Raw genomic sequence first — 27673 nt, forward strand, 5'->3', positions numbered from 1 at the left:
CTGCTGTTAATACCTTATTTTCCAAGTGATCTGGAGCTGATCCCAGCTGAAGGCAGTGGACGTCCTGAACAGATCGGCAGTCCAACACAGGACCAACACATATAGAGGCACACTCAAGCAGACACTATGTCACCTATAGCCAAATCTGCAGACATGGAAACTGGAGAATCTGCATGCACAAAGAGAACGCAAAATATGTAGTATCTTCTCTCTGTTGCTCGGGAAAGCTAACCACCTCATCAGATCCAGACGCTTTTGTTTTTTTTTTTTTTTATCAAAACTGCCACAAACCTGAGATGTTACAGCAACAAAATAATTCATACTTGCTGATCCAGAAACCCACCACACAAAATACATCGACCACCTTTTATTCAGCATGAAAAGGGCCATGCGCGCTACATTTCCACCCTCCTAAATGACAGTTTATCTCTCTCTCGCTCTTTCTTGCGAGGATTGCCGTCAGCGCAGTCTAAAACATTGCATTGGATGAGAATGTAGTGGTCTATTGAAAAGTTTTCAATACTGGCCCAAAGTAATAAAACAGCAATAAGCCTTGCCAAGTGCCATTCCAAGCCTGCCGACTTGAGCTGCTCCTGCTGTATTTATACCTTTGCCTTCATGCTGGATTAGAGCAAAAACAACTGTTTGGAAGCTGATACAGATCATTTTGCATGGAGGGTGACGGCTACAGGCAGTTTTGTTTTCCTTTTCCACCTCGTCTTGCTTCTTACTGCTACAGTGTGTCTGCACCCTTAACGAGACAAGTTCATCAAAACAGTTCTTCAATAAGCAATACTTTAAGTATGCGCTTCACAAAAGTTTAAGGAATTCCAAAAGAATGAGTACAGTGCAGTTACTTCTCTTAAAGTGCTTTGTCTCTCAATAAAGATGTCTTAATAATGTCGACATTGCTGTAGTTCTTTGTTTTTTGGAAAATAAATCCAACATTTCAACCACATATGTTGTGCCACGACAAATACAATATTTACAGTTTGAATATAACGGTTATTATGGCACTATTCTACCAATTCGACCCACTCAAGATTAAAATGGGCTGCATGTGGTCCCTGAAATAAAAAATGCTTGACACCCTGGCTTTATAATCTGGTTATCAGTGTTTTTTGAAAGCAACAGACCTCAGCCAGTAGGTTTTAAAAGGCAAAGCTTATGTTTCTGTAATGTTGCGTGTGTTCCACAGGTACTGTCGTCTCAGTGTTACATCAGAAACAGTTGGACACTTTTTCACGTTGCTATCAAGGAGACACAAGTTTGTAACACCTTTGAAAACATAGGTAATAATTACAGTATATACCTTACATTTATAAATGGGTTATACAGTATTTGCAACACTTCCATGTGGGAAAAGTGCACAAAAATCCCAGAAACCATCTTGAACTGATCACTTTGTTCATTTCCTTTTATGTCCTTCTGTTCAAAAATTCATAGCCATTAACTTCACCGACATGTTTTGACCTGCAGGAATCAATTCAAAATGCAGCAAATGATCATTTCATAAACAAGAACTTTTCTATACCTCTAACTTTGATCGACATTAATTCTGAGCTCTGCCTCTTTCTCTCTCCCTCCCCTACTCGTCCGTCTGCTCGGCTGTACAGTAGCAGCTCCACTCTGATTGCCCTTTTTTTTTTTTTTTCCTGAGTGAGATCAGATGAATGCCCACTAATAGGTTTTCAGTTTTATTCACTGAGCCCCCAGTACAGAATTAAAGGGGATTTTCCGGGGGTAATTAATTGAAGTGTCCTTTTAAAGGGGAAGTATCTTTTGTCTTGATTTAGTGAGTGAAGTCATTAGTTGGAACCTCTGTGCGAAGGAGCAGAGCGATCGAGGATTTGTGAATCGCATATTCCCCTCAGAGTCATTGAGCCACTTTGAGAACGGTCCTGGATGCTATTGTTTCACGGGTCAAATTGCTTCACAGAGATTCATTTGGCAGTTGTGTACGTCTTATGATTTATCTACTGCAATGTCTTACTGATTCCCAACACAATACCCCTTTATGCCTTCCATTTTCCAAAGCTGAGCGCCACACAAAGAAATGGGTTTCAGCTTCTGTGTTGTATTTTCATGTGACGTGCAAATGAGACATATCATACAGTAAGTTCAATATGGATTAACCCAGAAAATAAGTTGGTGTTTCGTGTAAGAATGCGTCATGGCAATGCTTTTTACAACAAAGCCTGATAAATTCACTTAAAAAAAAAAAGTAAAAATTCCCTCTGGGAGTATTAAAATAATTGTATTGTATTCTGTTCTGTTCTGCTCTGTGCCACATTTTGTAAGCAGCGCATTTGTCGGATTAGCAGCAGAGATGACTCTTTCACAAAGTTCAAAACAAGAACCAATAGCACCTGCAGATAAATGCTGTTTTGCATTGGTCTGGGGAAAAAAAAAATATTTTAAATATTTACATGGACTCACACCATGTAAATTTATTCTCCATTGAAATGGGAAATGAGCAAGTTTTGTAAGTAAGTAGAAGTAGAAATCTCCCAAAGCATCCTCACTTTCTTTGTTTAGTTTATTCACTAATGTGACATTGCCGCCTGCATGCATGCAGGTATGGGGCTTTTTTGGCTTGTGGATTTGGCACGGACATGTCACTGTCGGAAGGATGAGTAGCAGTGCACATGCCCTGCAGCGACAATCCCTGTTCAAACTGCTCCGTCAGCTGGGAGCCAGGAGTGTCCTCTCCTCGCCACCGACCAGCAACGGCTGTGCTCATTGCTCAGCTCTCAGCCAGACAGACATCTGTCTTACACACCCCACCCAAACCCTCACCCACTCACATATGCCTCAAATAGCAAAATTGCACAACACAGCTTTCCCTGTGAGGGACATTTAAAAAAAAAAAAAAAAAAAAAAAGAATTGTATGTACATACATTTGCTCACACATAATGTTGCCTAATTTAAATGCAAATCCATAAAGGAAAGAAAAATGGAAAGAAAGAAAAAAAAAAAAAAACTAGTAGCCCTTGAGAACATAGGTTTTTTTTTGTGTTGAATATGGAATGTACTTCAAGAAGCTCTTATTTTTAGACCTTCAACGAGAAGTTGAATAGGTTTGACTCAAAATGAGTTCATTTCATCAACGAGTTTACGTCGTATTAAAGTCACCTTGAAAAGTTCAAAGTGTGTGTGCCTTCAAATGTGTGAAAAATATGTATGTATCTCGGCTTTTACATTGGTTTAATTATTTAAAAATATGTCATTTTTTATTCAAATGAATTGAAGTTTTGCTTCAGCCAGATACAAGAGATTAGGTTGAAGCCCAGTGCCTGTTAAAGCTAAAGCATGATTCACTGTTTATCAAACATGTAGAAGATCAGAATTGCAGCTTTGCATGGAAGACACCACTCCATGACGTTTTGCTGAGCTCTCTGAAATACTGCATACTTATTCTGGAGGTCTGCTAATGTCAGCTTATTTTATGTATTTTGTCTCCTAATAGTTTGCATACTTTTCTGCATAAAATCATGTGCAGGAGGTTGCGATCTCTCATTGTGATGGCTCTCCCGGGGTCTTGCATTTTAATAAGTTGCCTTGAGCCTTCAGTCCACAATATTTTGTCTAGTTAAGATGGAAGTCTCACCTTCTGCTTCAACCTTGGCTCAGGGTCTCATCATTAACACAGAGGTGTAGATTCACACGGACAGCGACGCAACAAGATATAGAGTTTTGTGTACCCCGCCTCTGATTCATGTGAGATGAGCTGGTTTAGCAGATAGACAAGTGACAAATAACTGCACTAAATTTGCCTTTCCACCCTTCTCCTGAATGTGATTAAAACTTTAATTTTCCTCATGTCCCAAAGGAAATGCCTCCCGAGTTTGTTAGCCTTTGCATAAGTGGCCCCCCCCTTTAGGTTCAAGAGGATAACCCACCTGAGTAGCATCAGACGTGATCCACCGTCTCATTATGCACACAGAGGGATTTAAAATTGAATTTATAAAAGAAAAAGAAAATAATATTGTGCTACTCTGATTGTATTAAACAGCACAAAACATTGAGACAGGTCTGGTGGCTGTGAAGCTGATTGTCTCGGAGGTGGATGTGACCATGCTGAGTTTCTTCACAAATTTATCTCAATCAATACAAATAAATTGTCAATGAGTGTGGAGAATACTGTTGTCAGTCTTTATGGAAAATAACACTCTGGCTCCGTGTCTTTGTTTCTTAATCAGCGTGTTACTTTCTCCTTTCAATCCGTCCTTTCCCCACTCAGTGTTGTCTTTATTACAGGCACTTCTCATTTTCACATCCCTCTTTTGCCTTGCTGCTCTATTCAGGAGGCCAGTCCCCCCCCCCCCCCCCCCCCCCCCATCACTAATAAGGTCCTCAAATGCATATTCTGTCCCCGTCTTAGATGATTTCCTTTTCCCGTCTTCTGACGTCGACTTGACTTTTCTCCCCTTTCTCTGCCTCTCCACTCTGTTCAGTGTCATGAGAGTTGGTGGTTCATCTGGTCATTACGCTCAGTGGACTGTCTTCCAGCCTCAGGACCTGACATTTGACTCCTTCCTGGAACCTGTAGAATTCATTATGCCACGAGGAAAGGGGGGGAATATATACTGTGTGTGTGTGTGTGTGTGTGTGTGTGTGTGTGTGTGTGTGTGTGTGTGTGTGTGTGTGTGTGTGTGTGTGTGTGTGTGTGTGTGTGTGTGTGTGTGTGTGTGTGTGTGTGTGTGTGTGTGTGTGTGTGTGTGTGTGTGTGTGTGTGTGTGTGCGCAAATACAAAAGTGAAGCCTGTCACAAAGAGGTTGGCCTGATTAAAATCCTCAAATGAAATGAGCTGTGTGGATAGGAGCATGGACTCATATCACTAAAACAAAAACTATATTTTGAAACATGAAAGCATGAAGGATTTATTTCTATTTTCATGTTATCTAAAGTTTCTGAGTATTTTCCTGATACAAAACAGTGCCCCTGTTATTAAGACTGAATGTGAATTTGTGCATTTCTCCTCTGAATGTTCACAGACCTGCGACTCAGGTGGTATGATTGACACAAAATTGCCAAAAGCATTGTCTGTATAAACAGTGTTTACTTCCATTCACTTGTAACTATGACTTGGAGAATTGTGGTTAGAGGAATAAACACAGTCGTAAGTGATTGTTTAGCTTCAATGAGCAGAATTTGACTTACTGGAGGCATTACTGGAGGCAAGGTGAAAACTGAAAACACAAAAAAGATTTTGTTTTGTGGAGCAGTTCATTCAATATTGGTGGAGGATTTTTGTGGGCTTTCTCTAACAGGATTATAGATGAGAATTTTACATACATCTGGAATTGGACGTAGAATCAGCAAGTGTGGCGAAACAGGGGTGTCAAACTGAAGGACTGTGGACCAAAATCAGCCTGCAGGGGGCTCTAATCCAGAAAAAACCACCAATCACACTGAAAAAAATTCACAGATAACATTGGTTATAAAAAAAATAAAAATAGATAAGCATAGTGGACACAACACAACACTGAGATAAGAGATGAGATATCAGTGATGTCTAAGTGACTTTTTAAAAACCTACATAATGCAACAGCTATCAGGTGTGTTTTTTTGTGTGTTTTTTTTTTACACATTTCACTGTATTTTGCACAAGGCCCTTGATTGAGGGTCATTCTTGCTCTGATACTGGAGTGCTAGCACCTAAATCATTGTGCAATACTTAAAGCTGTTTCTTAAGGCAAAGAACTATAGATATCGCATCAGACTGAAATATATGATGTAATGATGAAGAAAAAACATTAGCATATCCTTTCTACTATTGCAGAACAGATCAAGTGGACCTGAAAAATGTCAGTCACTTCTGATATGAACAATTTGAAGTGATATTATAGGAAAACTATAGTTTTAAAAGTGCTTTTATGAAGTTTGCTGCCTATGAAAGTGCTGGGCTTCATATAACACATATAACTAATTTATTCCAGTACCCATTGGACTTCATGTGGAAAGGTATTCCATGTATGAATGAAATCTAATTAAGGTTTTGTTTGTGCATCTCTGCATGCTTGTATTTTTCTCACCCTGAATGGCTTAATACACTTAATTTATTTTTCAATTATCAACTTACGAGGTGATTTCATTAGCAAGCTTTGATTGTCATTGTGCTGAGTGGAGTTGTATGGCAGGCTCCCAGTCTCATTAGCTTGGTGTTATTTATATTGTCATTAGTGAATGTGTCACCAGTAGGTTGTGATGGAAGGGGGGGGGGTTGCTTTGTCATATCTGCCAATCACTCAAAACTGTGCATTGCTACCTGCAGAGATATTTTATTGTAAACTGTTTAACTACACTCTGTTTTCTTGTTCATGATTTCCTCCTCCTATGACATGCTAAATATCAATAGCTCTGTTTCTCTTGTTTTGATTGGATTGCTGGGGGTTATGTGCACTATAAACTGTTTATTATCTAGTATTTGCCAGTGGTCCAGCTGTGGCCGTAGCAAACTGGCGGAAAAGCGAGAAGGAAGAAAGTGCATTGTGAAGGAGGCAGCGAAGGGCAGCTGGACTGTATTTCACTCCATTTACTTGGCTGTCAGCTTGGGGCTCATTATCTCATATTTAGTTTCCGTGCTGCAGAGCACCACAACAGCTTTCTACATCTCCGGCTTCAGCCGCTGCTCTTATTGCATCTAAATTCATTCATTTGGGGAAGTTTTCTAACTGACTGAGTCATCAAAACTTCAGGGAAACAACTTTTTTCTTCAATTCATTGCTATAAATATTGATTCCTATCAACCTTTTTATATTTGCAACAAAAAAAAAAAAGTAATGCAATCAATTTCTAGTTACAAACCATGCAAAGTGTGGGGGAAAACAGCACAGGCGGGATTCAGGACCAGCTGAGATTTTGCATCATAAGTGGAAATTGAGGCAGAAAGATGATGAAGATGATCATGATAGTCATTCTCATTGGACCCAACAGCTAAAGAGAAATAATGGATGAATCTGTGTTGCCACTTTATAAATCAAAGACATTTAAAAATTAAAAAAAACACTTTTTTACTTTGCGTTTTATGTAAAGTCAAGGCAGGTTGATGCCTGTTTTCCTTTAAGAAAATTATGGAGTTTCTCACTCAAAGCTATGATACAGATTGCATGACAATTAAATTGCTAGTGAATAAGCTGATATGACCATGCTGGCAGCATCATAGTGGGTTGAATTATAGATTAAAGGGAAAGTGTTAAATTAATTAATTAATTAAATACATAAATAATTAAATAGTGATGAAACTGAGGCTGTTTTGGGGTTTATTTATTTGGAGGGGGGTTCATTAATTTTTTTTCTCTCCCTCCCGGCAATTCGATTGAGACAAGATACTTTGAGTGTCCAGCCTTGACAGAAAATACCCCCTCCAGGAGATGCTTTTGGTACAGTTGTAGTGGCAGTAGGCCAGGTAGCAGACTGGTAAACAGGTGAAATCTAATGTAATAAATGAGCTGGAAAACAGGTGGTGCACTGCTGATGGTTCCCAAAGAGGTAGGCACAGACAAGTCAGTTTAATGAGACAGAGAAATTTAACAAATATGTGTTCAGTCAGGACCGGCAAGTGGGCAAGATTGCAGGTGTGTTTTCTGTTCTGGCCGACAACATGAACAACTTCACCAGACTGAAACACATTTATAGAAGCGACATAACATGAGCTACTCCCTAAAACAGTGTATTTTCGAAAACACTATTAAGTCCTCAACCTCACTTGAGAATGTGGTTGGTTCCACTCTGCGACTGAAGCACTTGTATAATCACTCCATCTCAAAACCAACGGCTTATTGTACAGAAAATAATAAAAAAAAAATAGTCAGAAAGTCTTGAAGACAACTATTGCAAAAAGAGCACTTCAAGAGAGTTCAAAAGAGTTTATTTAGGGAAAAAAAAATCAGATTTTTGCAATCATCTTTTTTGAAATAGTTGTTTTATCAAAAGACAGAGAAGCAGATGCCCCGGCATCCTCACACTGAGGGGTGGTGTGGGCAGCAACAAAAAGCAGGCAGATTGCACAGACGGGTAGAGAACAATGTCCAGTCCAGTGAAAAAGACTTGCTGATCACCACTTCACCAATTGCCTGCACTGTTTTCGCAAACACCGTCGCTGTGATCCTTAAAAGACATAAAGTGCAGCTCAATAGGATGCAGTTTTTGTTCCAAGAAAGGAAAGGAAGTTTCATGCACATGGAGACACGACACAGACTCTCGGAGCCACGGAAAACATAACTTTCAGAAAACGGCTCCCAAGGTGGAACTTTTTGAAAACACTCAGCGGCAGCAGTATTTCACGGACAAAAGCAGTTGCCAGAATTATCTCATGACAATCCCTCTGCTTTATTTTAAGCTCTCTTACCTCATGGCAGTAAGGTTTTGATTCCTAGCCTCTCTGTGCAGTGTTGGCATGTTTTAGTTTACTCCCACAATTCCACACTACATGCAGTTGAGGGTAATTGGTGATTTTAAATCACTGGTAGGTGAGGCTGTGGGAGTGCGACACACAAATTGGATAAAGTAGCACAAAATAATGAATGAAGCATTTCTTTCCTCCTCATCTCCTCTTCTCTCTCTCTCACCTTGCAATTTTCTTTCCCAAATTCCCATGCATGCATTTCAATCTTCTCTGCATTTTGCTTTTGAGTGTGTGCCTCTAATTAAACAAGTGCTTAGGTTTGGTATTAAACAAAGAGGATTCATCTCGATTTCTTTGATCTCATTCACACCTGAGAATACGAAGGGTCAGCTCTTTCTCTTCTTTTTTTTGTTTTTATGCTCTCACTTGATTTAAATTCATTTACATCTTACTCCTTTTTGGGGAATAAACATGTTGAATAATTGAAAGTGAAATTTCAATCACTCACATCCATGCAGACACAATGTCAGTCACACTCAGTCAACCCAAAGATATACTACGTTTCTCAGTTTTTTTCCAGGGTTTTTTTTTTTCTATGCTCTCTTGCTTCATCTTGGCTTTTCACACGATGTCAGCTCCCTGGTGGCACCTACAGATCTGCCGGCCCCCTCTGATTTCCCTCGGTGTTTGAAAAAGCTATAGAAGGGAGCTGTAGGCAACCGCACCATGTCCCACCAGTCTATCTGATGACATTAATCCACAACATTTGTATCCGCACTTGCTTTTTTCTTCCTGTCAGTTGTTGAGTCTTTTAATGTGTGAGTCGGTGATGTTTTACCGCAGAGGTCTGCTGTTTCTTCTCACTCCTATTTTTTTTTGGGGGGGGGGTAAATCATTATACAGTAACTTGATAGACATGCATCACACAGTGTTTGCTGGCTTTCCAGTCGGAGCTGGTGTCATCCAGCATCTCGGCAGATGGGCACAGGTGATAGAGAGGTAATGGCAGTCCTGTGCATCCGTACCACCATATAGACATCTAATGTAGTTAGGATTGATTGAGCCGTGGCTCCTGCCAGAGGATGAAGCCGATAAGACAGGGCAATGACTCTTCACTGAGACCACCCGCACGATATCATTGTATGATTAAACACTCCAGACATCAGAGGACGGAGTCATACCCTCCGCGATTGTCCACATACAAAAGACTAGATGAATATCATGAGTGGATTGATGCTGATGGTGCTGTTGTATCTTGGCGGTTTACTGGTTACATGATGTAGATTTGTGGGTAAAATGATAGTATCTGATGTAGACAGGGAGCGCTGAGCAGGTCAGCTTCCTTCTGATATCACATTCAACATGTAATACGTTCATGAGACCCCCTTCCCACCCCCCACCCCCGCCCACTTTCCAACAAAATGAGAACATAATTCACTGAGATCTGTTCAAGATAACCAATTTAGTCATCGTTTTTAACAGTCTGATTCGCCGCAGGTCGGTGTGTGTTTGTGCGCACGATTGCTGAATTATCTCTTAACAGTGCTGCTTCCGAGGTGTGAAGTGGAACAGAGTATAGGTAATGGAGGAGATGGGACTGTGTAATTATCCTGCAAAGGAAGGATTACCAGTTTACTTAAACATTAATGGTTCACCTTCAAGTGCAAATGCCAAGGGGAAAAAGCCCACACCTCTCTGCCCCTCATTACCTTCAACTGGACTAAAGACATTTGCTACTAAGCCACTATTATTTTTATGTAGACTGTGCATATTTTCACTTCGCCTTTTTGGGTCTTATTTGAGTAGTTTGGCTAATGCGCTGTGTCAAAGCACTGTTGGGCATTAGGGAGAAGCATGAAACAATGTTAATGAGCCATGCCGTCTAATTTTTACTGTTTGGTATTGGACTCTTTTGATAAGTATATACTGTATGGGGCAGGTCAGGGCTCACACCCTGCGACTGGGACCATGTAACTCAGTACAGTCTGCCAGGCAGATACAGAAGAACTGCACAAACGGGTCTGCCTCAATTCTCTGTCCACACTGCACAAGAACCTCCGGCGCACAGAATGGGCTCACTCACCATCTGCATACCCACAGATGAACCAATGAACGGAGGAATGAACCCATCGGTCAAATACGCGTCATAAAATTATTGGAAGCATTTTCAAAATTTGTTGAAACATGATTGATGCGACGAATCCCTGAAGAGAAAAACCAAAAATCTCATTATTATCCATATTCGTTACCTGTGGTAGTTTAGAAATGATGAATTATTGCAGGTAAGACATGTTGATTCAAGTCATTTACTGAAATACTTTCTGCATTATTTAGGTCCTTTCATATTTCACGCTCAACATGATCAGTTCTGCATGCCGTCTCATTAGAAAGCAGTAAGATATATTTATCAGTGTGAGGCAAACTTAAAACAAATAAAGTATTTAGCGAGCGGTCGCTTCACCAGAGGGGGTCTGAGTGCACGCTGCCAGAACATGTGGTGCCAAATGGTGATGCAGTGTATATAACACAGGGCATTGTTCAAAAGACAAAGAGCGTATTCTCCATGTCTTATTGAAATTAAATCTCTTTCAGGGATTTCATTACATATTGGGTAAAGCAATTTTCGGGATATTTCACCGTATTTCGAACCAGGAAGTTTAATTGAAATTGGCTTAATGTTTAGACTATTATCATTTTTGGGAGTAAATATTTGGTTTACTGAAAATATGAATGTTTCCATCACATATACTCTGCACCACAACAAATAAAACCTTTTAAAGTTTAAATTTAAAGGTCATTGAAGGTCCCCTGATATGTAGAGTGAATCTGTAGGAATTCAGTCTGCATCAATTCTGTGTTTCTGAAAAAGTATGAACAAAAAATCAGGAATAAATATGTGCTTGCACACAAGACCTTGTCCTGTGTTACTGAGGGAAAGTCAATCCGATTGAATCCTTGGGGGATTGATGTGACTGTACAGACAAAATTGTTCCACTAAGAAAAAAAAAAAAGGTTGAATTCCATGTAAAGACATGTTTTAAGGTTAAATTGTAGGATTATGCTGAGTTAATTATAAATCCACACCTTGTGAATATACATTAATGTTTTGTCCTGCAAGGTATGTGTGTGTGTGTCAGGCTGTGTGTGTACAAGTGCATGTGAAAGTTGCCACTTATGTTGTAACAAGTGAAATCTCCTAACACCGCCATATTTCTGCAAAATCCCGTCCCTTACAAGGACTAAAGCCAAGTTCCCATGACATAATTTATGTCATTCAACTCGCCTCGGTGTGTGCATAAACAGATTTACTGTCTGTCCGGCGGAATTGTTGTGCGTGTATCTCATCACACTCGAGACACACAGATTGAGGGGCTGACGCTGTATCAAGGATTGCCTCCTATTTCAGCTCAGCTGCACAGGGCAAGATTTCCATTTTTCTTCCCATTATCAAATAAAGTGCACCCTGCTGTTAGAGCTGACATGAGGGAGAAAAACACATTAATACAGAAAGGGCAACTTTTTAAAGCAGCTGTCTGAAGTGTAGCAGTTTGAAATGTTGTCTTTCATGCGTCTCGCTTCCACAATTGCTCTAATTTTAGACCTAAAATCTACAGTAGGATATGGAATGGAATGCAATGGAATAGAATGGAAATACTTTATTTATCCCGGAGGAAAATTCTCTGTAGCTCTTTGAGCTCCACACAGAATACAACACAGAACAAATATAAGTTAAAATTAAATATCATTAAGACAGAATTTAAACATTTACAAAAGTAATACTAAATATTCATATATACAGTGCTAAGCCGTGATTAGTATAAGCATAGAAAGAATGAAATTAACAGGAAAACATGACAAACACTATTTACAAAAGGGGCCTTATATTTGATGCCCTTGCATTGGAGATTCACCAGACACATCCGAGCGATAGGAGACCCCAGGTTCGAAATTATATCTCTGGGTTGGCGTCCCCCAGAAGAGCTTGAGGAAGTAATTTAAAACGGAGATGTTCAGCTTTCAGTACTCTCGATACAAAGCAGGAACAAAGATGGATGCATGATTGTGTCATTAAATCTCATTTAAAGTGCTCAACTTTGTCCTTCATTGTTCTGTCCAGGAACCACCGTGATGACGATGACTGCGTTCGACGCCGACGACCCTCTGACAGACAACGCCGCACTGCGCTACAACATTGTCAAACAGTCACCTGACAAACCTTCACCCAACATGTTCTACATTGACGCGGAAAGAGGCGACATCGTCACCGTCATCTCCCCAATGCTGCTTGACAGAGAGGTGGGTGAGCTCGGCGAAACGTCTCTATGCTCCTGTGTGGCGGATATCGGCTCCCTGAAGTGCCTGTGTGTTTTTGCTGGACAGGATGTTGTCACATATCTCACACTTGTCAGTGGCATTTCCAAAATGAAGCTTCTAAGTCTTCTCCCTCAAAATGTGTCACCGTTGCTGCCAGAGAACCGACTTGAGGAAAGTGTGTACGTGAAGATGTAGGTGTGCGTGGGCAGTATATGCATCCTGCGTTAGTGTGTGTGTGTGTGTGTGTGTGTGTGTGTGTGTGTGTGAGACGGAGTGCGGCTGAGTTCCAACCAGCAGACGCTAGATGAGCATCTTTCCATTCCTCCCATCCCACCAGAGCGAGACAACGGGATGATTGCTTTTCCAGCGGGGTGACGAATGCCAGAACATCGATTGGGTTCGCTCCTGGAAGAGGAATATTAGCTGTTGTCAGACACTTAGCAAATAGTTTAATTGAGGTGATACACGCGCATCCGCCAGCTCTGGTGGTGTCCAACAAGCCCGGTTGAAAAACCTTCCATCCGGAACTGCTGGAACCATGGCGGCTAACTGGCCTGATGAGCCAATCCACCGGCTACAGTAAACTATTTATTGCGGGCGTAATTGATAAAAGTCCGATAAAGTGAGACGCAATCAATGCAGCGAGCACTGGGGGCGAGTGAGAAACCAAGCTGTTTGAGTGTCTTTTCTTCGATGTGAAAAGATGATAGCTTCTTAATCTTCTTCTTCTTTGATTTTATATCTTGTTTTTTTTTTTTGTTTGTTTTTGTTCTTGATTTTCATCTAGTTCTTGTTGTTGTTCTGTTTGACAACAACTGCCAGCCTGTTTTTTCCCCCGATGAATCTCAGTAGAGTTCTTCATCTTCTTTGACTCCTGGTGCTTATCCTTTTCTTCTTCCTTTCCTTTTTTTTTATCAACTATATGGGAAGTTTTGTTTTTCTGTAGAATTAATCTCTGAAAAGACAACCTTTGCATTTAAGTGATTTCTGTATTTTAATATAGAGAAAACTCCTTTAATCCCACTGTGAATTTCTTTCATTTTACCCAATAAGTTTGTTTTAGACCTGTAAAAACTGAGATCCAAAGTGCATACCAAGTGGTATCTAATTCCTATTTATTTTTACTACGAAGCAGCTAAACAGCCCTGACTAATCCATGCATGTGATATGCTGACTTGTGTGGTGTTAATATAAATGCAGAGTAGGCCACCTACAAGCAGTATGAGCCTGAAATGCTGTTCATCATTATCTTCATGTTGTATCTGTATGCATCTCTCCCCTCATCCCCACACCTCCATCATTTATAAATGAGCCTTGCTTTTAGTATACGCCTCGTTTTAGTAGGTGTCTGGCTGTGGATACCAGTAAAAATGTCTTTTCCAAAAAAGCCCAATGGAGGTACAGCGTGTATTAGTTTTAAACTACTCTCGCCGCTTTAAACAAGATGGGTGAACACAGCCACTTAAGCGCCTTCTCATAAATAAGATTCGAACATCACACACACTGTTTCTATCTGCCATGCAGGATATAGTCTTTTAGGCTAGCCTATGTGTGCAATGTGATGTGTTTGACAGGAAAGACGCAAAGCAAAGGAGGAAAGGATAACTTCTGTTCTCCAGATTCCACAGACATGATTTAGACAGGGCTCTCAGTGTATTTGGATACACTCCTTTCCTGCCCCGGGGAAACGGAAAGCAATCCGGAGAAAATTGGAAAATCAATTTTGTCACATCGAAATCAGTTTGATTTTCCTGTTAGTGTTTTCTCTGAGGCATAAAATCCAGTCTTGATATGCACATTTATTCCACCACTGTTTGTGCTCTCCACCTTGCTCAAGACCCCCCCCCCCATTTAATATCGTTCTGACACACGACATTGTTGGATCAATGGCAGGCAGTAATTTTTGACGGCTAATATTGCTGCAGGGTGAGGCCATTTTCATCCTTTTGAAAAGATAAAGGAGTCCATCTGTCTTTCGCTCGCTGGAATTTTCCTTTAATCAATCTACTCTGCAAATATCTCAACCTGTTGTGAGAGCTGCAAATTTGTGCTTTTGAGCTTAAGGCTTTGCAATGTGTGCATCTACCTTATTCCTGCCGGAATCTTAAACCATTGAACTTTTTTTTTTTTGCATGTGTCAGTGAATGATAATTTGAAAGCAGAAAAGTCAATATAGAGAGGCAAAGGGTTTCCAGTCTTTAACTTATTGTTTATGATGAGATTTGACAGGGAATAAATTTGACTGGTAATGAGAAAGAGGACATGAGGGGTTGAAAGCACTCGCCAATATTAATAAGCGCGGTCCACCCTCCTGGCCTCCGTGAGAGAAAGAGTATGGCAGCCTGACAGAAGCAGTAAGCAAGGTGTTAGGTTATCTCTCTGAAATATGTAGATGGTTTATATTTCTGTCCTGTTGCATGATTAGGGGCGAGTATTTGCATGGTACAATCTGTGAATGGGTGAGGAAATCCTCTTGAGACACAGTCACAAGAACAAAAATGGTAATATCGGTTTCACGAATTCACAAATTTCACAAGCAAAGAAGGAAGTGAACTTAAAATGAAATGAATGCAGAATAAAAATTATAAATGTAGCTGGTATGACGGTTTACATCCACACACAGAAACGCCCGATATATTGTACCCATCAAAAAAATGTGTTGCCTTTATATGAGGGGTGTCAAACATAATCAGAATAACATATAACATTTGCATTCAGACATTTGGTCATACAACCATTTTACTACCAAACTGTTAAGGCAAAGCATGTGTGGCATGAACGTATAGATTTGACAGTTTGCAGCTCTGCTTTGATTGTATTATTATTTAGCAGAAGAGCCGATACATAAACCAGACCAGAGAGGGAGTGTCTATGCTTAGAATATGTCAGTGAAGTCAACATGGCTTTATTTGACTGAATAAATCAATTGTGCAGACACAACAAAAAATAAATAAAACAAATAAAACCTTCAGAGATGTTAGATGGACAGGCTTAATGCTGAGCACATCCTCGAGGATCCTGCCAAAGAAAAAAAAAAAGTTTCAATATCTCAGGCTGGCTGATTTATCAATCTAACCTTCGTTTCCCCGGTCAACGGTGCTTTCATGCACCACCTCCGATTGTCACATCGCGGCTGCAGTTTATCCTTTTTAGAGGCTTGTGAATTGGAGCAATGGAGATTGGAATCAGAAAAGAAGTGAGGAGAGCTGAGAAGGAGGAGGGTGGCAGGAGGAGGAGGTGGTCAGCACTGAAATCTCCTTTTTGTCTTCAATCTAACAAGATTTCTCTGAATCCCAACAGGCCTTTGCTTTTGATTCATTTGGTTTTCATCTGTATGTACAGCGGTGTGTAACAAGCGCAGATCCTCACATGAATACATGTAGACGCAAAGTACGCTGTTATATTCTTTCTGATTTATAGCGTCATTTGAGACATGCCATATTAATTTTCTGACATTCAAAGAGAGTATTAAACAGAAAAAGTTTCCTCTGATGCAGGTAGAAGGAAAATATCTTCTGAATGGTGATGTTACATAATAAATGAGACTAATGAAACACACTGACAATGTTATTGACTTGAACTGCAGAATACATCTGAACTAACAGTATAGCAGTGATAGAATGATCACTTTATCTTGGCATGCCCTCTCTCTTGGCACGCACACACACACACACACACACACTCACACACACACACACACACACCAATCATTGTAATCTATTTTAGTCTACGGAGTGTCCGTACGCTGGCAGGCTGTAACCAGAGAGGACAGACTGCTAATGGCAGTGTGACTTTCTGACTCCCTAATGCTCTCTGGCCAATCTGGGAGCTGTCACTGCTCAGGATAGCCAATCGATGGAGTCGACCGACCCCTCCGTCCCCCTCCGTGTTCTACAAAGGTGAATTACACGGGGATAAAGTGGATGCGTTTGTGTGCCCGTGTGTGTGTGTGCACGCGCATGTTTTTGTTTGTGGTGGAATTGTGATGCGTACCTTTAAATAGCTGCACCTGACAGAAAAGAAATTAAGTATTAGCAAATAAAGTACAAGAGAAGGGGACTTCCTGATCACTGTTGGGATGAAAAAAACAAACATTTGCACCTCTAAGTGAAAGTCAAAGAAAAATTATCATACTTCACTTTGAGAACGCTGAGTCGTCTGCAGCCTTTGTAAATAAATAACATGCTTCTCTTGACATAACGAGGAACAATCTTCATTGAGTGTCACACATCATCTGCTGGCAAATTGTCTTTGATTGTGTATTGTGTGTATAAAAGACTTTAAACTTATTTGCTTTACATTATCCGCTCTGCTATGGTACAAACCTGGAATGACGGGTAAATGGCTGGACACAATTATCCATGATCAACAGTATTGTATACACTAGTGGCTGTAAGTAAAGTGACCTGGTGTTTGTTCGGTGTGACCTTGGCGGCACGCTTCCTGACGGCGCCTGGCTGATAAGGAAGCTTATCCTGTCTAATGGCTTATTTGGCTCGGCGGACAGGGTGGCTACATGTGTGCTCTGTGATGAATGACAACTGGAACTTTGGCAGCTTACACTCTTTGGGAGAAAACCCGCATCCATTTTCTGCCTTTTTTGTTATCAGGATCTCTGCATTCCCCTCAACCCAAAGCTCATATTTATTTCCACTATGCCTGTTCATCATTCATTGTTTCTTTGCTTATTTTTATTTTGTTTAGTTGTTTTTTTTCTCCGTCTCCTTGCCTCGCTGCCATTTTTCTTTTTTTATTATTATTATTTCTGTCAGCCTCTCCTCCCTTACTCTGTCAACACTTCACTGTGGACATCCAATTACTCGCAGGTCATAGCATAGCGATTCCATTCAGAACAGCACCATTCAGCACAGGCCTCAAACGGCCATTCAAATTACTTCCTCAACTGCTTTCAGAGTTGCCACTCTGCAAAATGTTGTTTTCAAACATTTCGGGGGCCACCACCTAATCTGATCCCACAAACATAATTGAATGTCAGTCGTAACATAAAGATGCGTTCCTCTCTTCAATTAGCATCTCGTTTCCTCGTGTCACAGCGACGAGACAAAGCAGACAGAGAAATATTTACTCCTCCCAGGTAGAGGCCGAAGAGTTATTATATTATGTCATTTATATGCAAATAATACAGCGCGGGGAACACGGTGATAAGATTTCATTACAGCAGATTTGATGTACACTTCAGTTTATAAACTCCCTTTCATTCCCCCTATTATGGTCTGGAGATTGGAAAGGTGTGAGTAGATGAGCTGGGTGGAGAGAGACACAAGGCCAGCCTGGACAAAGTGTAGGTCTTCAAGCTGGATAACAAGAAGGCATAGAGACACCTGTCAGTGTGAAGAGGCACAGTTCCTGCGTGGACCTGAGATCAGAAAAGATCTGGTTGAGGATTAATGGAAAAATAAGAATTGCAGACGTCTTTTTTCTTAGGGGGGGGGGGGGTGGGACAGCGACTTTGTTTTTAATAACCCAAAACAGTCTGTATTCTCAGCTTTTTGAGTAGTTTGCACTTATATCAAAAGCTATACTCTTCAGAGTTTGGAGGAAGGAAACTTAAAGAACCATTTGCAACGTTTCAATCAAAAACGCAACGTTTTTGTTTCAGAAAACGTTCACATTTGCACGGAAATGGCAGAAACACTGAAAACTCATATGGACAGACAACAAAGCTATTCCAGGTGACTATCAACGATGAAATGACTAAGTCCCAGGAGAATATGGACTGGGAGTCATGACACTCTGGAGGCTGCCATTGTTGTTATTGTCCATCTACTCCCCCATATGCATAACAATTGTTAATGGTGGCTGTTGTGTGCATGCGCACTAGCAATGTTTTAAAGAAGTTGTTTCTTTCACTTGAAAACTGTAAGCGGAGTCTCAGACACAGAAGATCCTCAGAAAATCGATAACTATATTTATCTATTTACAGTTTGCTCTGAAATACTTTCAAAGGCATTTCAAAGCAGCACATTTGGAGTGGTTTTTCTTCTATTTGTTGAATTTTGCCGAACGTAGTACAACAAAGTGATAATATTGAAAGCATTGGTCATTTCTTTCACCCTGTCTGATATGTTGAATTTGTTTATGTTTATTCTTGCAGTGAACAGTATATTCAGTGTACTTCTGTGGCACGTGGTTGAATGAGCTGTGCTGTGGTTTCATGATAGATGGTACAACCATTGACTCTGTCTGAATATGTGTCAAAATGTCCTTGGACAACACAATGACACCCTTGTTGCTCTCAATGGTGGGCCAATCCTTTTCTTTTTTTTTATAAAAAAGTACATAAAATAAATATAAATATTTTCCACTGATTTATGTTAAAGATGTATATTCAGTATGACTCAGTATCAATAGGACATTTTTTTTTACATTTTATTCAGTAAAAATTGCTGAATTCGAGCTTTCCGCAATCAAATACAAGGCAGAAATCCAAGGTGAGGCAGTGGAGAGCTATGCTTCATATGTGACTGTGCGATCCAATCTAAACAGGATGACGTGACTCTGCCCGTTTCTGTTCCTCAGCATATCGCCAATATGAACTTTACAGAAATATTTCTGATACAGCATGACTTTCTTCAGTCTGCGTAATGTCTTTAATGTATATGTGAGAAAATACATGCTGTTGGATGAATAGTGAAATAAGATGCTCTTTTCAGTTCTTACAATTGTAAATCTAACTCCTGAGGAGTTAGTGCGTCATCAGCCGTGAACCTCACCGCACGTCACTGGATAGTAGGTAATAGAATAGATGATCATCATTGTATGCTACGAGGGGAAGACCAGTAATTTTATATTAACAGTACACGTTTCTTTCAACTATGTTCTTGTCGAATTTATTTATTTTTTTACACTTTGAAACTGGAGCATCAAGAAAACAGATGTTACTTATGCTGGCACCTGATGGAGAACAATTATGTGGCGCCACAAAATAATATAAGGCAGACACACTTGAAAGTATCATATGGTTATGAATGGGTAAGTAAATTTAAATAAAAACTATCTCATAATCAATATCTACATATACTTGTATTTGTGATGCATCCTAATGACCTGGAAATAAATGTCATTTCTTTTTTTCCAGAATTTTAAAGTTAATTTTGAAATATTTTTTTGTGTTGTTGGAATTAAGAATGCATTTGTTCCTGAAATTCCCAGTTGGATTAAATACCAACATGTTCATGCAGATTGTGGCTCTCACCTTACTGGCAGCCACGGGAGAAAAAAAGTGACAGGAAATATTAATCATATCCTCCTGTCGGCCTGTCACCAGTCCCATGGCACAGGAGCAGTGGATGAATCAATGCAGCCGAGTGGAAACAAACTGGTTACAGCAGTCACGTTGTTTTATGAACTGGACAGATGTGTAGACAATTGCTCAGTTAAAAAAAAAAACTTTCTTTCTGAGAAGTTTCATACTGTTTTCAGTGCTGTTGTTAAAAATTTACAAAAGAAAAGATGCCTCTTTTATGAGGCATTATGAGGCCTCTTTTATGCTGAAGAGTGTCTGTTTCCATAATGGTGGATGAGGTGACATCTTTTTGAAATATGTTAGAAATTACAAATGCACTCCCATCACCTGAAACTGTAAAATTCTTCCACACTGATGATCAAATGCTTATTTTTAGCATCCCCTTCTAAGCTTTTTTAAGGGTTGTAACAAATAAGTAAGTTACCATAAATTGCATTTGAAGAGTATGACCCTTGAGCAAACACGAATTTGCAGCTTAATTTAAGAAAACAACACATCTCTTGTATTTGAAGACTTATAATAAAAAAAGTTTGACACATTAATTTCACTCTATTGAACAGTTTTCAGTGGCACAGTTCAGTGAGAAGGCTTGGTCGTGAATATAGGAGAGATGATGCTGAGGAAAAGGAAAAGGATGCAGAGGATGGAGGGGATGAAGGTCATAGAAGCAGTGACGGAGGACATATGCTGGCCATTGTTGGACTTAGGATTCAGGAGAGCGAGGATGTAGGAAGATTATCTTGTGTGGCAGCCCACTAATAGTAAAAGGCTGGAAGAAGATGGTCAGGAAATACTCCCTGATTTGATCCAGTTTGTTCTTTTATAAAGGGAGGCTGGTTTTTTACCACACAAATTGATACTCTTGCTCACAATTAGCTTGCTGATCTGGTAAAAGTGACTTTTTTTCCTTCTGGATGGAGGTATATCGTGTGTATGTGTGTGTGCGTGTCTATATCTGTGTTGCTGACCTTCAATATCTCAAATTAATTCCAATGGGAGATATATTTACAATGGAAATCACCCAGGAGTCTCAAATGTTTCAAATAATTAATCATGCACACGAGTGTGACTTACTGCTAAACCGCATTTAGATGATTATAATATGAAAAATAACAGATGAATGCAAATTACAGTTCAGACATTTGAGGATGTTTTGACAGTGACATTTCCAACAGCAAACAACAAGTTCAGGTTTGATTGTTAAACAGAAGGTTTTGTGCAATGGGCTCATTAATGTAACTTCCCTGCTTTCACAGTGGTAGCTTTCAATCTGTGTGTTTTATTTGCATAGACTTAGTGTGAATGACTGAACAAAAGGAGGCATATTTTGGTCGCAGTGAGGGGAAGACAACACCGAAACAGCCCATGTATCAGTTACCGCTCCCCCCATTCATAGACGATGGCTTTAACCCCAAAAGGGAAGTCCAGAAAAGAAAGTAAAACACTTGAGTACATTACCGAGATATTCCATTATAGAGACTGTTACTGCAGTGTCTCCTTATGTGATGGCCGGTAGCCAGAGCTCTGGCAGCTGTAATCAATACAGTGTAGCTGGTGTGAACCCAACCACCTCACACTCTCTTGTTCTTCCCTGGAATGAACAAGGTGGACACCATCCACGGGCATTGATGAAATGCAGCACCCCTCCTTTCCCCCTTCATCTCAGTCCCTCCATCTCCTCCCTTCCTTCTCTCCCTCCTCTATCATGCCTCTGTCCAGTTGCATTAGTGAGGAAATGAGATTCCTCCTAATTAATTAGATCTCTGAGTGCTAAAGATGAAGATTACACCCCAATGAAGGTTAGAGGTGTCAATCACAGTTTTTTTTTTGGTGGGGGAGGGATGAGTATTCCTCGAGATAAATTGAGCCCCCAGGGCATTGTGGGTAAAAGTGCACATTGTTAATCTTTTTTTCTTCTTCTTTTTTCTCCCTCCCCTCTTGCTTTAATTGAGTCTCACCGACAGTAGTCAATGAAAATCTGGGGCTACAGAACAACAAGTTGGAGAATTATACTCACGAGAAGAGCAGACATGAGAGGCGTAGTTTGAACAAAGAAAGAAAGAGAAATAAGAGGGATGGAGTGAGAAATTGGATCATTAGGAAAGGAGAACAATGGTGAAACAGACGCGGATAAAGCCGAGCGAAGGTGGAGATAAAATGCATTATATTACATGAAAATGAATGGAATTTTTGTGGAATTTTGATTTTACAATAGAGCAGTGAGTAGAACATCTACAATATCAGCCATTGCATATTGTATGATCTTCACACATCTATATCGTACATACTAGGTTTGTTTTTGTTTACTGGATGGTGAAAAGTACACCACTATGTTTAATATTTCAATTTCTTTATTGACAAAATATTGAGTTTCAAGGTAAAAGAAAATTATAATCTATTTTGTTCATGCATTACAGGACAGCAATGACTTTCCACTCTGTGCATCCAGTAACCTGCTTGGCATCACAGAGTGCTGTAATGACTCTTCAAATATCCATTATGTATGTCCATGTGGCATGGTGGCAGAGGAACTGCAACAACACAATCTGTTCAAATTATAAAACATTAGAGGATGGCACATTACTGCCAGAAAACACACTTACAAGTCACATCGCAATTGTAAATGTGCAACAAGTGGTTCCAAATGCATTCGTTTATAGATTCTGGAGCATTATTAAAGTCTGTGTGGAGGCTTGTCGGTCAGTTTCTAAACGTGTACGTGTAACCTGGATGGTTTCATCAGGGACTGTGCAGTGGTTAGCTCTCACGTCTCACAGCAGGGAAGTCACTGGTTCAATTCCAGGCTTTGTGGCTTTTCCGTGTCATTTGCATTGTCCCCTATGTACGAGAGTAGGTTTACTTCAAGCACTCTTTATCTGGTGCCACCCTGTATTTGCACATTGTCATTTGGGATCAGCCCCTTACCACTTCTACTTTAAATTACCCAAAGAAAGATGTGGAAATATACTGCTTTGTACTCCATAACAGGGACTAATATTGAGGCTATATTCATGATTTAAATCATTCCTTGTTAATTATTTTAAATTGATGGAATATAATGGCAGTCAATTTCCTATATCGCACATTCAAACATCCACTCTACCAACAGCTGGTGAATGAAAAGCTCAAATATTGGCTCATTTGAATTATTATGCACACAGAAGGAAAACACAAGACCTTTTTAAAATTCAAAAGTAATCTATGGGAGTGGAGAGTTGTGACTTTTCCCATGTCCTAAGGAGGTATTGAAAGGGCAGCAGAGAGGCGTGAGGAAAGGACAGTAGGGTGTAGGACCTGAGAGGAGTGACGAGGAGAGTGAGGCATGCAGGTGGAGGGAGGAATAATTAGGGTGAGACAACTGCTTGCCGCTCGGAGGGAAATGTCCGTGGTAAGTGGAAGTGAGGGCTTCAGTAATGTCAGGGAGGTCCTGGTGACACTGCACTGTCATTATGCTGAGCCAAAGAATCAGCACTCTTACCTCCCTCTTCATGCCTCCTTCTCTCTCTCTCTCTCGCTCTCTCTCTGCTCTTATACTTTCTCATCCAGTCGCCTCATCAGTTGTGTACCTTCATTTCTTTTGTCTTTTTTTTAAACCACTTTTTTTCACATTCTCATTGACCTGATAAAGAATATTTGTCAACAGCTCTTACACTCCAGTGCAACTACTTTCTCCAACAATAACACTTCAGGCAGGAATTAATTTTACCCTGTCATCATGAGAAAGTACAGTGATTGGAATAAAAGAATGTTGCTGTGAAACCATTTTCTTTTATTTAGTTATTATTATTATTGTTGTTCACCTTTCGTTGCCATTTCCTCGACTCAAGAAAATACAATCGGGAGGCTGTCTTCCTTTTGGGTGACAGATAACTCTGAAATTTGCAAAATCTGAGTTATATCCCGGAAGTGTAAATATAAAGGCCATTTAAATGATACGTTCTGGTGAAAAGGACCAATGTTTCATGCTCACAGCCACAGAGAGTGGCAATTATTAACTTAACACTAAATAATCTGGAATTACACAACAATTGAAGGACATTGAAAGCCACACCCCTTACACTCATGGTTCTAAAAACCCTGATGTCACACATATATGCGCTGTTATATAATATTATAGCAATGATTGGGTGGGGTCATGCGGCTCCCTCCCAGTGTGTTGTGTTCTGTGGGAAATGGGTTCAAATAGCTCTTTGACTGTTGCCGACCCCTGTTTCTAGGAGTACAATTTTAGCTTTAGGACAAACCCACGTTTTGGCTGCACGGTTGCACAGTGGTTAGTTAGTATCTATCGTTCATGGTAGCATGACCAATATCTCACCTCGAGTCTCAGTGTTTTGCTACTGTTAAAAAATGTGTTGAAGCATCACTGGTTTCTTGAAAAATTCAACACATTTGCTTCGTGATTTTAGCAGGACAGATATACATCAGCTCTCTGAAGCTCAGATTTGATGGTTTTAGCACCGTGAGAGGGAAAATGAGGAGAGGAAGTGTGCATTAGCATAAATTGTGGTATATGTGTTGCAGTCATGTGGTAATTCTCCTTGCGGACCAGTGGGATTCTGTAAACTGGCTTTGACTCCGTTAGTCCAGCTACCAACCTTCCACTTTTCAATTAATATAGTTTTTTCATTTTCTTATTTGTTTCCAGCCAGTGTTGGACTGAACACACTCAATGTAGAAAAGTGGCATCATCATCCTGCTGTTTACTCTCCCTCTCTACCCTGAGCTTCACAACAGCAAATCTCCCTGGACATAAAGGCAAAAAAAAAAAAGGCTTTCATTTTTTTTTTCCTTCTTTCTGTCTCTTACATGTTTTCTTCTTTTCAGAAAAATCCCACAGGAAACTGCAGATGACTGGGAAATGAAACCACAATAATAGTTTGCAACATAAACCGATGACTAAAGAAAATCAATATTGACTACATTGTTTAGGGATTTTCTTTGGTTTGTTTGTTTTTGTAGTGCATGAAAGAATGCCTGAATTAAAAAAAAAAAAAAAAGTGCCTGAATAATACAGTATGTCTTTACACCTGTTGTTATATAGATGTGGTTATTGTTTGAAAGTTGCATGCATTAAGGGAAGTGTTTGACACTCCTGCCACAGACTATATGGGTGATACTGATGAGCAACCATGTGGGTTCCTCGCACAGGCATATACATAAAAAATATAAAACCTTTAAACCAGTATTTATTTAAAAAATGTAAAACCACATCAGACCATCATATAGCAATACTTTCATGCAATCAAAGTCTATACTCGCTCAATTGAAGTCAGGGATTGGGAATGTAGGATACACCTGGGGCACATCACCAGTCCTTCAGAGCTGACACAGGACAAGACACATACACCAATTCACACCATCACAACAATTGGCAAATGCTAAGCCACCAATTATGTTCTCATTTGTACAAATCAAACTGGGGTCTTCAAACCGTGATGCAGGAGTGCTAACCACTGCATCATTGTGCAAACTAATGGAATAAAAAGTCCCATATTAAAATACTTGAAGTTGCCTACTTGAAATAATAAAAGCTGAAGATGAAGACCAGCTTTTTCCTTCATTTACATTGGTCTATATAGTGGTTCACCTTATGTGTCCAATACAGGTGCTATTCACCGTTTAAAATAGCACTCAAAAGCCAAACCAGGCATTTTCTTGTCAGAAACACTGCCCAGCCATTTGAATGTTTGCTTTATTTTTTATAAAAAAAATTTATTTGTATTTATTTTTTATTTGTCTTATTTTTTTCTCCTTTTCCTTTTTTCCTTTTAATGTTTGCTTTATGACTATATAACATAATCAACCCTCTCTTGATGAACTATAGTCTTCAAAGACATGAATGCCATTGTCTGCCATTAAGAAATATTGCCATCTTTCAGATTTAAGATTTGTTTTGTCACACTCTTACACTATATAAGGCAAACCCTATCTATTGATATGCTACAGTTTCCCAGTGAGATTAATATAAAATATTTACACTCTGGCCTCACATGGAGATTTTCAAAATACTGAATATAATGCCATCTGTTCAAAAGGCAAATGAGACCAAAGACACACGCAGAGTAAAAGAAAGTCTTCTCCATCTGTGAAAGCTGGAGATACAGTCGTCCATGCCTCTGTAGTGCCACACAGAAGCCACGCTGTGAGACAGTCGCCACAGAAACAACCTCTGAAGTTTGCTCAGTGGAATAGAGTCAATATTTGATGCTTTTATAAAGAAAGAAATTCAAACCCTGAGATGGAGGTTCGTGTGGAAGCCGTGGCTCAGCGGTCAGGTAGTGGCTCTGGGTATAGGCAGTGGCTCTGGGTACAGGCAGTGACCTGGATGAGTGAACGTGTGCCCGATAAATTCCATGGCCCCTGGGCAGCAGAGATAAGAGCAGCACCCTGGCTGAGGAAAAAACGGAATGCAAGTCACTCACAAACTCCCTGTTTACAAATTCATCATCGGTCTACACACACACAGAGAGAGAGAGTCCGACGCACACGCCAAATGACCTGCAGCCACCTTTTCTTTTACCACAGAGCTCATTTGAAAACTGATCCACTACTCGATCACTGACTGGAACTTAAATTCCAGGAGGAAAGAAGATGAAGTAATTGTCTGTGGAGGGTCAAACTTAAACGATGATAGACACAGCCTAAACATAATCCAGGAAAATGACCACACATTCATAGAGGAGCAGATCAACTCATTTCTCTGCATGCTGCTAATGTCAGTTGCATGCAATGCATTTAAACTTTTTGCTCTAAAATGTATCAAAATAACTCATTAAATCGACAAAATGTCTTCAGTGTTTACCGCTAATTTTAATTTTTTTTATAATTTACAACAAAATCACAGAAGACCCTGCAAATCGATGACCCTGTTTACATGACAACTATAGATGCACACATTAAGACATTAGAATTATTGCAAGAGCTGGAGTTTGACTGCCAGGACGCAAGCTGCTCGTGTGCTCTGATAGTAAATGATGCATTTTATTGGAGGAGGACATTTATATTCCAAAGAATAAGCAGCACAAGCATTACTTTGCTTATCTGTGTACATCTACCTGCAATACTGACTGCAATCATAGCACACATGCAAGGTCTTCACAATTCAGAAAAGTTGCCTTTCAGACAGTTTTTTTTTTTCAAAAATGGATACAGAAAAGAGGACAAAAGTTTACTGTTTTCAGCTCAACACATTCTGTATATTTACGTGTTTCTTGCAGAAATACTTGAAGTTTTTATTACACGCAATCTTTAAAATTCTTCAAGATAAATAAAAGTTAATAAATAAATAAATAAATAAAAACAATAATTGCATGAAGGTCTGATTGGGGGGGGGTTGTTTTTTTTTTTTTGGTCTAGGTTTGTGCAGTTTTGGTTCTGCTGTTGCCTTAGTAAGAGTCACTCTTGTCACACTGATTGCTCTCAGACAGTGAAGAAACATCTCTTTGCTATTTTTCCCCAATATCATCTCCAACTTGACGGTCTTCCACTTTCGGCTCAATTTTTCTTCCTCCTTGTCTTCCTGTCTCCCTTGCTGTCAGTTTTTCTTCCCCCACTGTGTTCAGCACCAGGGATTCAATGCACTTACTGATGGTTATGTTGACGCACATGTTTTTGAAACCAATTGCATGTGATGACAGGTAGAACTCTCACCATCAGGTTAAAAGCAGCGAAGGGGGGGTCTGAGGGTCCACGGTTATGAGTGACAAGCTGCCCTGTGTTTCATTTCATACTTAGAACA

General features: G+C 39.9%; 1 protein-coding gene across 1 annotated transcript in view; it reads left to right on the forward strand.

The window, feature by feature from the left end:
- The window catches only part of cdh13 (cadherin 13, H-cadherin (heart)), a 397592-nt gene that overhangs the window by 209386 nt on the left and 160533 nt on the right, over positions 1 to 27673 (forward strand). The window contains exon 7 of the mRNA XM_080504779.1: positions 12469 to 12647. Within this exon, the coding sequence (XP_080360905.1) occupies positions 12469 to 12647 (179 nt within the window). The remainder of the gene's footprint in view (positions 1 to 12468; positions 12648 to 27673) is intronic.

Source organism: Blennius ocellaris (genome assembly GCF_963422515.1).
Source record: "Blennius ocellaris genome assembly, chromosome: 11".
Classification (NCBI taxonomy): domain Eukaryota; kingdom Metazoa; phylum Chordata; class Actinopteri; order Blenniiformes; family Blenniidae; genus Blennius; species Blennius ocellaris.